Here is a 14,564-nt window from a genome sequence, read left to right as displayed (position 1 = left end):
ATCATTCTTTCATCCATTCCTAAAGAGTTCCAACAATGCTTTACTCATGTTAAACCAGATCTACCTAAAATTCAGAAAGGTTGAGCTGAAAGTACATTTGAAAAACATGTGACTTGAATATTTCTGCATACAGAATGTAATGTACACTAACCCATTAAGTGCATATCTCATCCTGCTGAATTACACATGCCCATAGCCCTCTTTGTAACAAACTACAATATGCAAATTATTGATCAAAGATGTTCATCCTTTCTGTGCACTAAACTGAATGCTTAAAATCTGGCTAAGTGACAGATAAGCAAAACATGAAGTGGCTAAACAACTGGCTTGCATTATTACTGTAAATGGGACAGACGACTGGCACTAGCTGGTGTCACAAGAGAGCTTATACATTTGTCAAAAATAAATGTTGAGGCAAAGCCAAGATGTTTACTGTATTTTTAAAGTGGGAGGATGATCCGGTGACAGATTTCTAGTGCAATTACACTAGTTTATTTTTATCATTCCAAACATGTGACGTTGATATCGTTTTGTCAAATGGATGTTGGAACCCTAGAGTGATTGTTGCTCAGAGAGAAGCAGCATTTTGATAAACTCAGAACGTGCTAGTTTAGTCCATCAGCCAATGATTATCCACAAAATTAGTCTTTTAAAGAGTACTAAGGATGTGTCCCTGAAATTATCTTTTTCTCCTGGTTAAATGTTATCAGGATTCTAAATCCAATTGGCTGGTAGAGATTACACTGGTGGTTGTATCACATAAACAGCAACTTCACCATAGCCTGAGCAGTCTTGTACAGTTTTGTACAGTAATTTTAAAATTACTTTCTCAATCTTTGATTCTGCTTTTCCTCCTATTACCGCCCACCTTTGTTCAGCTGAATCTGCTGACAGCAGATTCCATTGAGATTATGCATACTCACACATTTTTTTATTTTTTTTTTCCTGTTGAAAAACCACAGCTATACAGTAGCTCTCCTAATACAAAACAGAAATAAAAATGGCAGGATATTTCATTATATATTTATATTCTGTAATGAGGATGTTGCTAATACTGCACATACTTGCACAGCATGTAAGGAGCCTTGGTAAAGACTCTAGAGCAGGGGTGGCCAACCTGAGCCTGAGAAGGAGCCAGAACTTACTAATGTACATTTCCAAAGAGTCACAGTAATAGGTCAGCAGCCCCTGCCCCCCCAAGCCTCCCAACCCCACCAATCAGCGCTTCCCCCTCAGGATCAGAGGGAAACATGCTAGCTAACCCTCACCACTTTTCTTACTCTAGACAAACCTTTGAAGGCTAAAGCTGAGGTGGGCCTGGCCCATGCGTCCCTTTGGAAATCATATAAGAACAGCCATACTGGGTCAGACTAAAAGTCCATCTAGCCCAGTATCTGGTCTTCTGACCGTGGCCAACGCCAGGTGCCCGAGGGAATGAACAGAACAGGCAATCAAGTGATCCTCCCTCCCCGCACCTCCCGATCAACTGTTTTGTGGCATGCAGGAGGCTTGGAAGGGGAGTGGGAGGAGTGAGGGCATAGCAGGCTCAGGGGAGGGGACGGGAAGGCGTGGAGTGGGGACAGGGCCTGTGGCAGAGCCAGGAGTTGAGCGGTGAGCACCCTCCAGCACATTGGAAAGTTGGCTCTTGTAGCTCCAGCCTTGGAATCTGTGCCTATAAAAGGAGCCACATGTTAACTTCTGAAGAGCCGCATATGGCTCCGGAGCCACAGGTTGCCCACCCCTGCTCTAGAGTACCCCAGGGAACAGAACTCAGCCTGCAGTTTCACTGCAATTGTCACTGGTTACACCGCCAAGAGTGGACCAGATTTTGCCCTCAGATCTGCATCCATGACTTGCAGGGCTTCTAGACAAGTTGTGATGGGAATGAATTTGTGGGCATTTGGACATTTGAATATTGCATAAAATGACTTATAAGCCATTTCTGCACATTAAAGCCCCTTTTCGGCAATTAAGTCTGTGTTTACATTTGAACATGGGCTTAAGTCTAATTTCAACTGGCCTTAAATCCGTGCTTAAATTTAACTTTGAACTTAAGTACACTATTGAATAGGGATGAACTTAACCCCTTCAAGTGCTTTGATAAATTGGGACCCAAACCAAAGTGATCATCAGTTGCTTCAAGAATATCAGATTAAAGTCTGGAAAAGAAATTTACACACACAAAAGAAACATAAAAATGAAGAATAAATATTGCCATGTAGAAAGCTTTTCTCTTTGCATGACTGTACTGCTGTGTCTGACTGAAGGACATTTTTCATGGCTGTGGAAGGTTTTAAGAGGTGATGCCATCTATGATATTTTTGACAAGTTAGAAAATATTACACAGTAAGGAGGACTAACTTCAGCAGTTTGCTGGAGTAATATAATGCAAAACCAATATATTGGATATTAATTTAGTAATTTGTTAACAAAAGAGAAAATTAATCTAAAATAGACATTAAATAGTAAGAATGGGGCTAAATCTCCTCCCTTCAACACTGCTGTGACTGTCAATTTCAGTAGAATTAATTCAGATGCTAACTAGAGTAAGTGAAAGGAAAGCCAGACATACTGACTTTGACTTGTACACGGGATATCCCCCAAAATACCAAAGTATTTTTTATGAATAAAAGTTAGACATTTGGCAATGACGGGTTTGCTGTTAAAAAGCATTAGTACCCCAGAACTGGTGAAGCTGATAAATGAAAAACTTTGTTTTGATACAGTATGGCCATATTTGTCAACATTCACAAATGAACGGTTGTCATTTTAAATAATTTAGAACCAATAATTTAGATGAAAGACCATAGGTTGTAGGTAGTGTTTTCTTGTACAGCACAGAGTACATTAATGTTCAAACATATGCTCTGCTTTATTTTACTTCAGTATGTAAAGATATTGATTTGCTGTATTTATTTCCATGTAATGGTCCTTTTTATGACAGCCATTCATATTATCAACTGTCACCCAGCAAGCAGATATTATACTGTGGCTGTACCATCAATAACCATTCCTGGGCTTCTATTATTCCCAAGCAACTGGGTTCATTTTCTCCCTGGGTCTCTTTAGCCAGGCTTCCTACCACTTATTTTTTCTTCCCCCAATTTCCAGATTGTACTGCCCTATGATGAAATATCAGCATAAAACTGTTCTTGACCTAGTGATGCTGGAAAAGTTTCAACTTTAAAATTAAAGAATCATTAGTAATGTGAAAATCTACGTACACGTTAAGTGTCTGATTTAAAGCAACGTTCTGAACAGGTTTCCAGTTTTGGACAGAGCTACAAGATCTGTGGCAGTGCTGCAAAATGTCCTGAAAGAAATGGCTCAGTGTGTTCAGTACATGCTGGATCTGAAGGTGGACACATCTGAGTGTTTTATCAAGAGTTTTGATTTTACTTAGAGGCACTATTTAGAATGGCCAGTAAACACAAATTAACAACAGTTTTGCATTAATTTAAGGTGGAAGGGCCCTTCTCTCCATCTGGACCTTTCTTCAGCATTAGCTTTAAAATATTTAACTAAAGCTGTTGTGATTCATTTGTTCATTAGAAACTGAAGGGCACTTAAGACAGCATAAGGTGGAAGTAAATCTAATTCTTTAGAATGATCAAAATGCAGAAGTTACAGAGGCAGAACACAGTCCTCTTTACTCCAATGGAACTGAGAGGAGTAACACTATTTAATCCTGTATTCTTGAGTTTACATGGGCACAGTTACAAGTACATACACAAGTTACTAATTTAAATGAAATGTGATTCCTGCTTTAAAAAAAAAAATCTGAACTTGTGATGTAAAAGAGAATTCTTTCGTTATAAGAATTAGCCAGAAAATCCATTAACAAAAGTTTTTTAAACATTTTGTTCTATTGTGGCTCTTCTGAGTATTTATCTACACATACAATGTTTGTTTTGCTCAAGCATAAGTTAAAGTACAGCTACAACTGAGAATATTAGCTTGGAAAAGTTTCAGCAATGACAAGTTACATACATTAAGTAAGAACTCAGTGGTATGTTTAAAATTAAATATCAATAAAGGATTATTACTTTAAAAAGTACAGCTGCATCAGTGTCTCAAAATATTGTTGCAGCAAATCTATTCACATGGATTCTGAATAACAATCAGAAGATACTCCTTATCTGTGAAGAGATACAAGAATATTTTAATCAAAATCATCGAGAAAAGAGAACATTTAAGTTAAAATATTACAGAAATATTAACGTCTACTGGTTTACTAGTAGTTTGCCCTGATTGATTTCTTTATTTCTGTTAAGATAGGAATAAATCAAACTTTTGCATTTAAACCCTAAAACATGCTTGACAAAAATGATTTCAGTCTTTTACTATTAACTGTCGACTAATTGCTATCACTTAAAGTAATAGGGCCCGATTCTGCTAATATTGGTTTTACACAAATGTAACTGCATTGTCTTCACTGGAGTTATTTATGATTTCTAGTAGGAACAGTGAGATCAGTGGCATCAGTGCAGCCACTTTGCACTGTGCTGCTGGTAGAATCTGATGACAGAATCAGTATATCTGGCATTGTAAGGATTACTTCAGTGAAAGGGTATTATGGTGGGACAAGTATAGTGAATCCAATGCCACCTCCCTCCCTACTGACATTAGGGGCATAGTTGGGTCTTCTTGATACCCTACACATTCTCATCTGATATTTTTTTACCCATTGGAGTTGTTGGCAGCCAGCATAATATATGATGGGGTACCAGTCTAGCACGCCCCCAAAAATCACAGCACCTTTGCACTCCCCGTCCTGGCTGCCTCAATTTGTAGTGTATGCTCCTTGGCCATAGCTAAGAATCTGGCCCCTTATCCATATTAATTAGGGGAAACAACCCAAAGCAAATACAAAATATTTGTACTTAAGATGAACAAGACAAATACATAAGTTTCTCTTATTGACAAGTAAGTAATTCAATCGTAATTGTTATATTAATGGTGCTAATACCACCTGTCTGATCCATTACCTACTATATTGTAAAAGAAACCCTCTTATGAGCAATGAGAAGCTTGGTACATACAGTACAGTATCAAGTGAAAAATCTGTTCTTAGAAACAACAATCGATGGATGATCATTAGTTGTTTGTTTGGTATTTGTTGTGAAAAAAAGTGAACACGTTTGCCATGTTTACTAAAAGCTTGTACAAGAGTGTTGAAAATAAGATGTATGAGGTGACTGTCCCATTCTACTGAGCATTGGTGAAGCTTCCACTATAGTACTGTGTCCAGTTCTGAGCACCACAGCTTAGAAAGATGTGAACAAATTGAAGAAAGTCCAGGGGAAAGAAAAGAAATGATAAATTGTTTAGAAAATCTGACCTACGAGGCAAGGTTAAAATTGGTCATGTTTAGGCGTGAGCAAAGAAGACTGAGGGGAGAACTGATAAGTCTTCAAAATGTGTTAAAGGTTGTTATAAAGGGAAGAATCAGTGATATTTATCCATGTCCACTGAAGATAGGACAGAAGTAATGGGCTTAATTTGCAGCCAGGGAGATTTAGGTTAGCTACTAGGAAAAACTATATAATAATAAGGGTAGTTAAGCTCTGGAATAGACTTCCAAGGGAGGTTTGGGAATCCCAGTCAGTGGAGGTTTTTAAGAACAGATTGGACAAACAGTTGTCAGGGATACTTGGTCCAGCCTAAGTGCAGGAGGCTAGACTTGATGACTTCTTAAGGTCCCTTCCAGCACTACATTTCTGTAAGATCTGGTCTTATCTTCTTGCCTCAAGTCTTGTATACTATAATTCTTATGCATCAAGATGCTAGTGTAGCTGTCTATGTAGACAATAGAAGTGAACAATATTGTGTGCATCCTATCCAAATGTAAAGGACTTAGAGCAAAAGCAAGATGTTATGTCTTATATTTTTGTTTTCATATATTATATACATGTTCTACAGTAGCTTTGTGCATTGAGAAACACACAACATTTTAACAATATTTTAGGAATAGAAATCTTAAATTACCTGGAAAAACAACAAGGAGCACTTGTGGCACTTTAGAGACTAACATTTATTTGGGCATAAACTTTTGTGGGCTAAAACCCACTTCATCAGATGCATGGAGTGGAAAATACAGAAGGAAGTATTTTCCACTCCATGCATCTGATGAAATAGGTTTTAGCCCACAAAAGCTTATGCCCAAATAAATTTGTTAGTCTCTAAGGTGCCACAAGTACTCCTCATTGTTTTTGCTGATACAGACTAACACGGCTACCACTCTGAAATAAATTACCTGGGGCTACCATGATTTCATGTTTCTTTGATCTGATCCGAAGAAAAGTTAGATCGTTCTGAGGATCTATATCTCTCACTGTGCTCCTCGCTTTCATTGTGAGCTGATGAAGAAGACCTGCATATTGTACTGTTGTAGAGTTATCTAGGGTTGTTCTGATTGGAATTCCTGCAAAAAAACAGGCACATTAAAGCAATTTTATTATTAAAATCTTTTACTGTCTGTCACATTAACAAAGCGGCAAACAGAACAAGATAGATTTTTTTTCCATTATATTTTAGGTTTTATATTGGAAAGGAAAAACAACTACATTGCTTAATACTAATACATAAGGCTACAATTTTTTTTTTTTTTACAGAGGTTGCGGAAGTCACAGAATCTGTGACTTCCAACGACCTCTGTGAATTTAGCCCCAGTGGCCTGCGGTGGTGGGGAACTGCGGGGTACCTCTGCTGCCTGGTGGGGGGTACCCGAGAGCTCTGAGCAATGCGGGCATCAGGGGGACCCTGAAAGCTCCCGGTCGCTGTGGACAGTGCCCTCCCACCCCCGGGAGCTCAGAGCGGGACCCTGCAGCTGCCCAGCCTCTGTGGGACTGTGTGGACCCCGCAGTTGAGCTCCCTGTTTTGTCATGGATATTTTTAGTCAAAGTCAGGGACAGGTCACTGGCTTCGTGATTTTTTTTTTTTTTTGCCTGTGACCTGTCCCTGACTGACTAAAAATAACTGTGACAAAATATTAGCCTTACTAATATATACAGCCAAATTTCTAAAAGGATCTCTGAACCTGAAGTCAATGGCAGTAGGATGTCTAGGAGCTTCTGAAAAATCTCACTAGGTGTCTGTCTACATCTTTAGACACCAAAATACCTTTAAAAATCTAGCTTGTAGTACTTACAAGTTTCATTGATTAATCTGTTTAAGATTACATTAAATGTTGCTGCTTTTTACATATTTCCACTATGTGTATTTTAAATACAACCATCTAACAATCATTTTAGCCAACTGTATTTAGTAAGCATTTTACATGTTTAATGATGGAATATGATTATAAATTTTGAATCTCTGTCAAATACCAAAGGAGACTATTGTAAAATGGTGTATTTGCATTTGGTGAGCATATTGCACCTTCTAGAACAGCTCTTTTAAAATTGCAATACAACATGCTGATAATAGATAGTCCACATTATATGGATCCAAAATATGATGAATGGTTGACAATATATGGATCCAGGCTTCTACTAAAAGTCTGGCAATGTAACATCAACATCCATTTTGATGAATTAACTGTAATCTTCTGTCAAATAATAATTTCCATATTGATAGAGTATGCAGTCAGAACAAAAGATGTCGTCTTTACAATTATGGTTTAACTGCAAAACTCAAAACTATTAGGGCTTAATATTTTTGCTTCACTTATAAAAAGCTACCTTGCTTTTGGACTGATTACAGAGGCACGACGTTACAAGCCCGTGAGACAATATTCCCTATTTACACACTGATGATGGTACAGCTCCTAAATAATGGGTAGAATTTTGCATATCCCAATGCCACAAAACATTTTGACATTGTAAATAATCTAGAAAGGAGCAACTAAAATTTAAGAGGCAGGAGTGATTGATTTGAGGAAAGATTAAAAATATGAACATTGTAAATTTTGGCTAAAAAAGTATTGAAGGAATACAACAACTTTCAAATATATTTGAAGGGCAATATATGAAGAAAGAAGTGAAATACAAAAGGGAATAATGGGATGAAAGTGATCAAGGGAACACGGAGAACAACTATTTGGAAAAAGTTCCTAAGAACTTAAACTATTCCATAATCTCTTTAGAAAAGCATTATTTGAGCAACTTAAACCCAAAATGCTCTCAATTTTTGATTATCCTGTTCAAGGATAATCGTTCACTGCAAGGGGATACAACCGGATGACCTAATAAATATATTCTGTCTCTCATATCTATGAAACCTTAGTATGTTGAAACTGAACTCAGGCAAATTTGGAAATAGGGATTTAATAAGGACAGGTGCTCCCAGGCACTACATTAGTGAGAGAACATCTGCATAATCACATATTGTCACTTAATAATCACAACAGTCACTTAAAAAGCAGCAATGGATAAAAATATCAAGTTTGTATGATCTCGAAACCCAATGACCATTCCAACAAACTCAGCATCTTTAATAAAATCTGTCAGCCTCTAAAGGTGTAAATAAAGTGAAATGTCTGGCCACAAATAACTTGAAAATTAATGGTTGACATTAGTGACTTCCCTAGATTAAAAGGAACTGATGCTCAGTTTGTGGGACAAACTGGAAATTAACAGAGAAACCAACAAGGCAGACAATTTTTAAACTAGTGATCTTATATGTGTGAAAGACAGAATCAATCTGGAAACATTTTCAATTCAAACAATTGAATACAGCTCTATCAGGTGTAACAAACTGTACTCTTTTCTTAAATTAACTCTACTACATATTATTTTAACAGGATGTTCAATATTATGTGCTTGTTTCAGGAATTTTATCACCATTTTATTTACATTGTTAACCACTTTAAAAAAAGGATTAAAACAGTTTGTTTAAATATAGACACTTTAATCTCTTTAGAAAAATGTAGACACCTGGCAAAAATAAAATAAAAAATAAAGTGGCTATTGGACCACCAATTCAAATTGGCCTTCTGACTTCAAATACTGACATCTTTAAAATAAATATACAGTCATTTTTCATGTCCCTGGATGGAAAGGAACAGATTTTCAAACAAGTTAGTCACACAAATATTGTTATATTTATTTGTGTGACTAACTTGTTTGAAAATCTGTTCCTTTCCATCCAGGGACATGAAAAATGACTGTATATTTATTTTAAAGAAGTATATTTAATTTGTGTGGGCAAATTTTCAGGTAACTGTACATGCAAATGGTGATTCTGGACAGTTGGGGAACTAGTTACACAAATCAGGCATGCAGTCACGCACCTGACTTTCTTGAAAGGCAGTGGCCTGGTCACTCTAGCTTTCTCGTATCTTGGATATGCCCACGGTTTAAGAGCAAGTTTCTTATATTTGTCCCCAGTATAAGTGGATGCAACATCTCTGAAGCAAATGCACATGTCCTAGAAGATCCTTGACTGACTTGGCCTGAAAAGATTCTAGAGGGAGGTGAGGAGATGGCAGTTGGAACAGAACACAGGGAGGACCTCCTGCTCAGCTGTCAGGGCCCCAGTGGGTCAAACCAGACATATAAAATGTTCTGACCTGCCTGTGCAAGGAAACGGAGGCTCAAGAACAGAAATCTGATGACGATTGTACTCTGTTCATCTTTAAAGATACTACAACCAGGATAACCTCTAAACAATGACATAAGAGCCTGCCTAAAAGTGTAAAAAGAAAAGGAGTACTTGTGGCACCTTAGAGACTAACCAATTTATTTGAGCATAAGCTTTCGTGAGCTACAGCTCACTTCATCGGATGCATACTATGGAAAGTGTAGAAGATCTTATTATATACACACACAAAGCATGAAAAAATACCTCCTCCCACCTCACTCTCCTGCTGGTAATAGCTTATCTAAAGTGATCACTCTCCTTACAATGTGTATGATAATCAAGTTGGGCCATTTCTTGACATCTGATTTGTGTCCATTTACTCTTTTACGTAGAGACTGTCCAGTTTGACCAATGTACATGGCAGAGGGGCATTGCTGGCACATGATGGCATATATCACATTGGTGGATGTGCAGGTGAACGAGCCTCTGATAGTGTGGCTGATGTGATTAGGCCTTGTGATGGTGTCCCCTGAATAGATATGTGGGCACAGTTGGCAACGGGCTTTGTTGCAAGGATATATTCCTGGGTTAGTGGTTCTGTTGTGTGGTATGTGGCTGCTGGTGAGTATTTGCTTCAGGTTGGGGGGCTGTCTGTAGGCAAGGACTGGCCTGTCTCCCAAGATTTGTGAGAGTTTTCGGTCATCCTTCAGGATAGGTTGTAGATCCTTAATAATGCGTTGGAGGGGTTTTAGTTGGGGGCTGAAGGTGAGGGCTAGTGGCGTTCTGTTATTTTCTTTGTTAGGCCTGTCCTGTAGTAGGTGACTTCAGGGAACTCTTCTGGCTCTATCAATCTGTTTCTTCACTTCCGCAGGTGGGTATTGTAGTTGTAAGAATGCTTGATAGAGATCTTGTAGGTGTTTGTCTCTGTCTGAGGGGTTGGAGCAAATGCGGTTGTATCGTAGAGCTTGGCTGTAGACGATGGATCGTGTGGTGTGGTCCGGCTTTCACAAATCAGATGTCAAGAATTATAACATTCATAAACCAGTTGGAGAACACTTCAATCTCTCTGGTCATGCGATTACAGACATGAAAGTCGCTATTTTACAACAAAAAAACTTCAAATCCAGACTCCAGCGAGAAACTGCTGAATTGGAATTCATTTGCAAATTGGATACAATTAACTTAGGCTTGAATAGAGACTGGGAGTGGCTTAATCATTATGCAAGGTAGCCTATTTCCCCTTGTTTTTTCCTAACCCCCCCCCCAGACGTTCTTGTTAAACCCTGGATTTGTGCTGGAAATGGCCCACCTTGATTATTATACACAATGTAAGGAGAGTGGTCCCTTTGGATAAGCTATTACCAGCAGGAGAGTGAGTTTGCGGTGGGGGTGGGGTGAGAAAACCTGGATTTGTGTTGGAAATGGCCCACCTTGATTATCATACACATTGTAAGGAGAGTGATCACTTTAGATAAGCTATTACCAGCAGGAGAGTGGGGTGGGAGGAGGTATTTTTTCATGCTTTGTGTGTGTATATAATAAGATCTTCTACACTTTCCATAGTATGCATCCGATGAAGTGAGCTGTAGCTCACGAAAGCTTATGCTCAAATAAATTGGTTAGTCTCTAAGGTGCCACAAGTACTCCTTTTCTTTTTTCGAATACAGACTAACACGGCTGTTACTCTGAAACCTGCCTAAAAGTGTAGGTGAAGATGGAGGTGCATTAGCAGATCTGTGAGAGAAAGCATACTGTACTTTTATTATGTCAATGAACCTGTGCTGAGAAATGTGCTTTTTTTTATGCAAACAAGTGTCACAATATTTAAAAAGACAAAGTAGAAACTCAAATTTCCATAATCTGAATAAAGAAAACATTCTTCCTTTAAAAATTTAAGACAACAAAAATGAATATTGTTCAAAAAATATTGTTTGCATAAAGTAGGCAACATTTTAAGCATCACTGCTCTTGACATTAACAAAGTTTTAAAAATACTGGCGTTATTTTCCTATTCAAATATTACAGATCGATGTTTCATTTGTTCTTCTACAAGAAGAAAAAACTAAAACAATCAATTAACAATCTCCAAATTCCAAACACTGATCAGTGATTCTTCCATCACCATTTAAATGGTTGGTTTTGTCCATAGTTTAAGTGTGCAAATTAGTCACCGCATAATTGCTCACTGGACCAAGTCACATACTGTTATTTTTTAACAATTGTCCTAAAACCAAGTTGTACCATCAAGCGAATAAACAACAGTTAATAGAAAGACACAAATATGAATGGATACAATACAATTCTTCAATTACTGTTAATGTCAGTGCACAAATTTCTCTTTTGACCTGCAACAGCTATTCTGTGACCCGGTGAACCATTTTTGACCTGGCCAGGCATGTAAATTAATTATCTAGACTTACCAACCTCTGAAAGAACACTTATAATTCCCTCTTGGTTTTTCTCCCTTCTGTTGTTGAACTGCTACTAGGACAACAGATAGATACTGGGTTTATTTGGATTGTGAAAGTGATAAGGGATTGTCAGAGCTTTACCACAATATATGCAACTATTTAATGCAGTGTTTTTACTGGGGGGAAGAGGGGAGAGGAGAGATTAGAATAAAAATATTCTGGGTCAGAACCTTGGCCCCACAAACAGGCTTAAGTGAACAACTGGGGATTCCTCCAGGAGCACAGGACTGACATATCTGACTACATGCCACGCCCCATTCATCCCAACTTGCAGCCCTCTACTTAAGGGTTATGGCCAAGGGCCAGGTGGCATAACACAGGAGTCACTATTTCCACCAAATCCCTGATGACCCCAGGAGACACTTGAAGACCTCTGAAATGGCTGAAGTTAGAGCAGCCCGGAGGCTGTTGCCTAGCAGGCTAAGCCTAAATTTTGGCTGTGGGATATTTTTCTCCCAGTGTTTTTGTTTTTTTTCTGTGGGGGTGGGGGAGAATGTGGAGAAAGTGAGTTTCTAATCGAATTGGTATGAAACAGAGGAATGATTCTAGGAGGGGCTGTATACTCCTCTTCACCTTCTGAGCTATGCAAAGGGTCAACCATCCAGTACTGTAAGTCTGGCCTTTCAACTCTACATCATATGGTTGAATTTTGCTAACCCACATTTGGCTAAACAGCACACTTTAAAAAGCCATGTAAAAATAGTGGTCTCTGACCAACTCTCAGCAAGACTTAATGGCAGATGCTGTAGCAAGGTCTCAGACTATAATTATTAAATTTCTCAGATCTGAAGAAAAGATCTGTGCAAGCTCGAAAGCTTCTCCAATAAAAGCTACTATCTTACCCACCTCATCTCTCTAATATCCTGCGACCAACACAGCAATAACAACGCATATATTAATATTTACTAGCAGACTACAAAGTATTATAATAATAGAACTACAGTTGACAAAAACAACAAAATGCGATGCATTTTTAACAATGGTTTCTCCACTTAATTCCTAATTCACAAAATTCCAGAATTTGCCATGTTTCTACCTTTCAGTATCTTGAATTAAAGAAGCTGCAGCATATTAAAAATATAAGGTCAGATTTACAGAACTGTGTGCATTTTTGCTGCACAAATCAAGGTCTGCATGCATCAGTTTTGAGTGTGCATTTTTGAAAGTTTAACCTATAATGATTACATTTTTGCAAAATATTGTAAAGTGGTTACATTGTTTAATAACACAGGATATATTGCAATGATGTAAGTGGTTACATCCAGTGCCTCTATGAAGTTTATTTTTGGATTTATAAATGCAGTATATTTACCTTCTGCATTTACAACAATAGTTCCAATAACCCCTTTGTGTGCCTGAATCCTCTTTAGCGTTTCCTCTACTTCTGCCTATAAAAAAAAATGAAATCACAGAAGTAAAGAAAATTAACAGTCTTATACTCAGCTGTGTCCCAGCCCTCTCATCAAAATGTGTGTATGTGAAGGTATCCCTCCCCGCCCCTCATTTACACCCATGTAACTCTACTGAGGACTGACTATGCCTCTTGGTTTTCATCCCTGCAGAAAAGTGCTGCTTGCCAAAACAGGAGGATCTGCCCAGCAGCGTTTACCGAGGCAGCGGCTAGAGAGGAGCAGGCAGGCAGCATCCCACTGCAGGGGCCCTTCAGGGGCAATGGCATCCGAAAGGGGCTCTAGTTTGGCAGAGGGGTCAGGTACCACAGACTCAGTGGGGCTTTCCTCACCGACAGGAAGGGGATCTAGGAGTGCACGCCCCATGGGGAAACGGAGAAAAAAGACCGCTCCGCGCTGTGTAACAGTGTGGGTGCCGATGGCCGCTGTACCCCGCAAAGTGCTGCCTAGTGACCCCCTCCCCCCCGAGCGCTGCCCAGTGCCCCCCCACAGTGCTGCTCAGTGCCTCCCACGCCCCCTGAAACTGCGGCTGCCCAGCGCCCCCCATGCACCGCTCCCCCCGGGGGGAGGCCCCGTTACCATGGCCACGGACGCGCAGGAGGAGTCACCAGCGTGAGACCTAGACTCCCTCCTCGCAACGGTTGCTATGGGGCTGGCCCGGAAGTGCGGCTGGGAGCGGAAGTGGGGGAGCTGCGGGGTGGAGGAGGAGGAGGAGGAGGAACAGCCCCGCCCCCTGCCCGCCCCGCGCCAACCCGCTCCCAGGCTAGCGCCAGAGGCGGGGCTCTGGCACGTCCCTGGCACCCCCCCTTCCCCCAACAAACAAACTAACAAACCCCATTACTCCAAACACAAACCAGGATCAGGATGTCCGCAAACAAACCCAGCCACATAACAAAACAAACACACCCAACCAACTCAGAGAAAAGTTCCCCCCCCAACCCAACCAAAAACCACCCCAGCATCCTCCCAAACAAACCCAACCAAAAACCACCCCCAGCATCCTCCCAAACAAACCCAACCAAAAACCACCCCCAGCATCCTCAAACCACCCCCAGCATCCTCCCAAACAAACCCAACCAAAACCCACCCCCAGCATCCTCCCCCCCCCAACCCAACCAAAAACCACCTCCAGCATCCTCCCAACCAAACCCAACCAAAAACC

General features: G+C 39.7%; 1 protein-coding gene across 1 annotated transcript; it reads right to left on the bottom strand.

Moving 5' to 3' along the window:
* Nucleotides 1-1,202: 1,202 nt before the first annotated feature.
* On the bottom strand, nt 1,203-14,062 carry DYNLRB2 (dynein light chain roadblock-type 2). The gene is made up of 4 exons (XM_073307988.2): nt 13,982-14,062; nt 13,306-13,381; nt 6,257-6,424; nt 1,203-4,139 (listed from the first exon to the last, which is right to left on the bottom strand). Exons 1-4 carry the CDS (start codon nt 13,982-13,984, stop codon nt 4,096-4,098), a joined length of 291 nt encoding a protein of 96 aa, XP_073164089.1. The 5' UTR covers nt 13,985-14,062; the 3' UTR covers nt 1,203-4,095.
* Nucleotides 14,063-14,564: the final 502 nt, after the last annotated feature.

This window comes from Lepidochelys kempii, chromosome 12 (genome assembly GCF_965140285.1).
Source record: "Lepidochelys kempii isolate rLepKem1 chromosome 12, rLepKem1.hap1, whole genome shotgun sequence".
Classification (NCBI taxonomy): Eukaryota; Metazoa; Chordata; order Testudines; family Cheloniidae; genus Lepidochelys; species Lepidochelys kempii.
Note: the sequence above shows the minus strand (reverse complement) of the source record. Positions and strands in the feature narration are given on the sequence as shown.

Coding starts and splice junctions, on each gene's coding strand:
- DYNLRB2 (XM_073307988.2), bottom strand. Junction 6,425..13,305: donor TATTGTTGTAAATGCAGAAG/GTAAATATACTG, acceptor GTTTTTTTGCAG/GAATTCCAATCAGAACAACC. Junction 4,140..6,256: donor TGAAATCATGGTAGCCCCAG/GTAATTTATTTC, acceptor ATCTCTTCACAG/ATAAGGAGTATCTTCTGATT.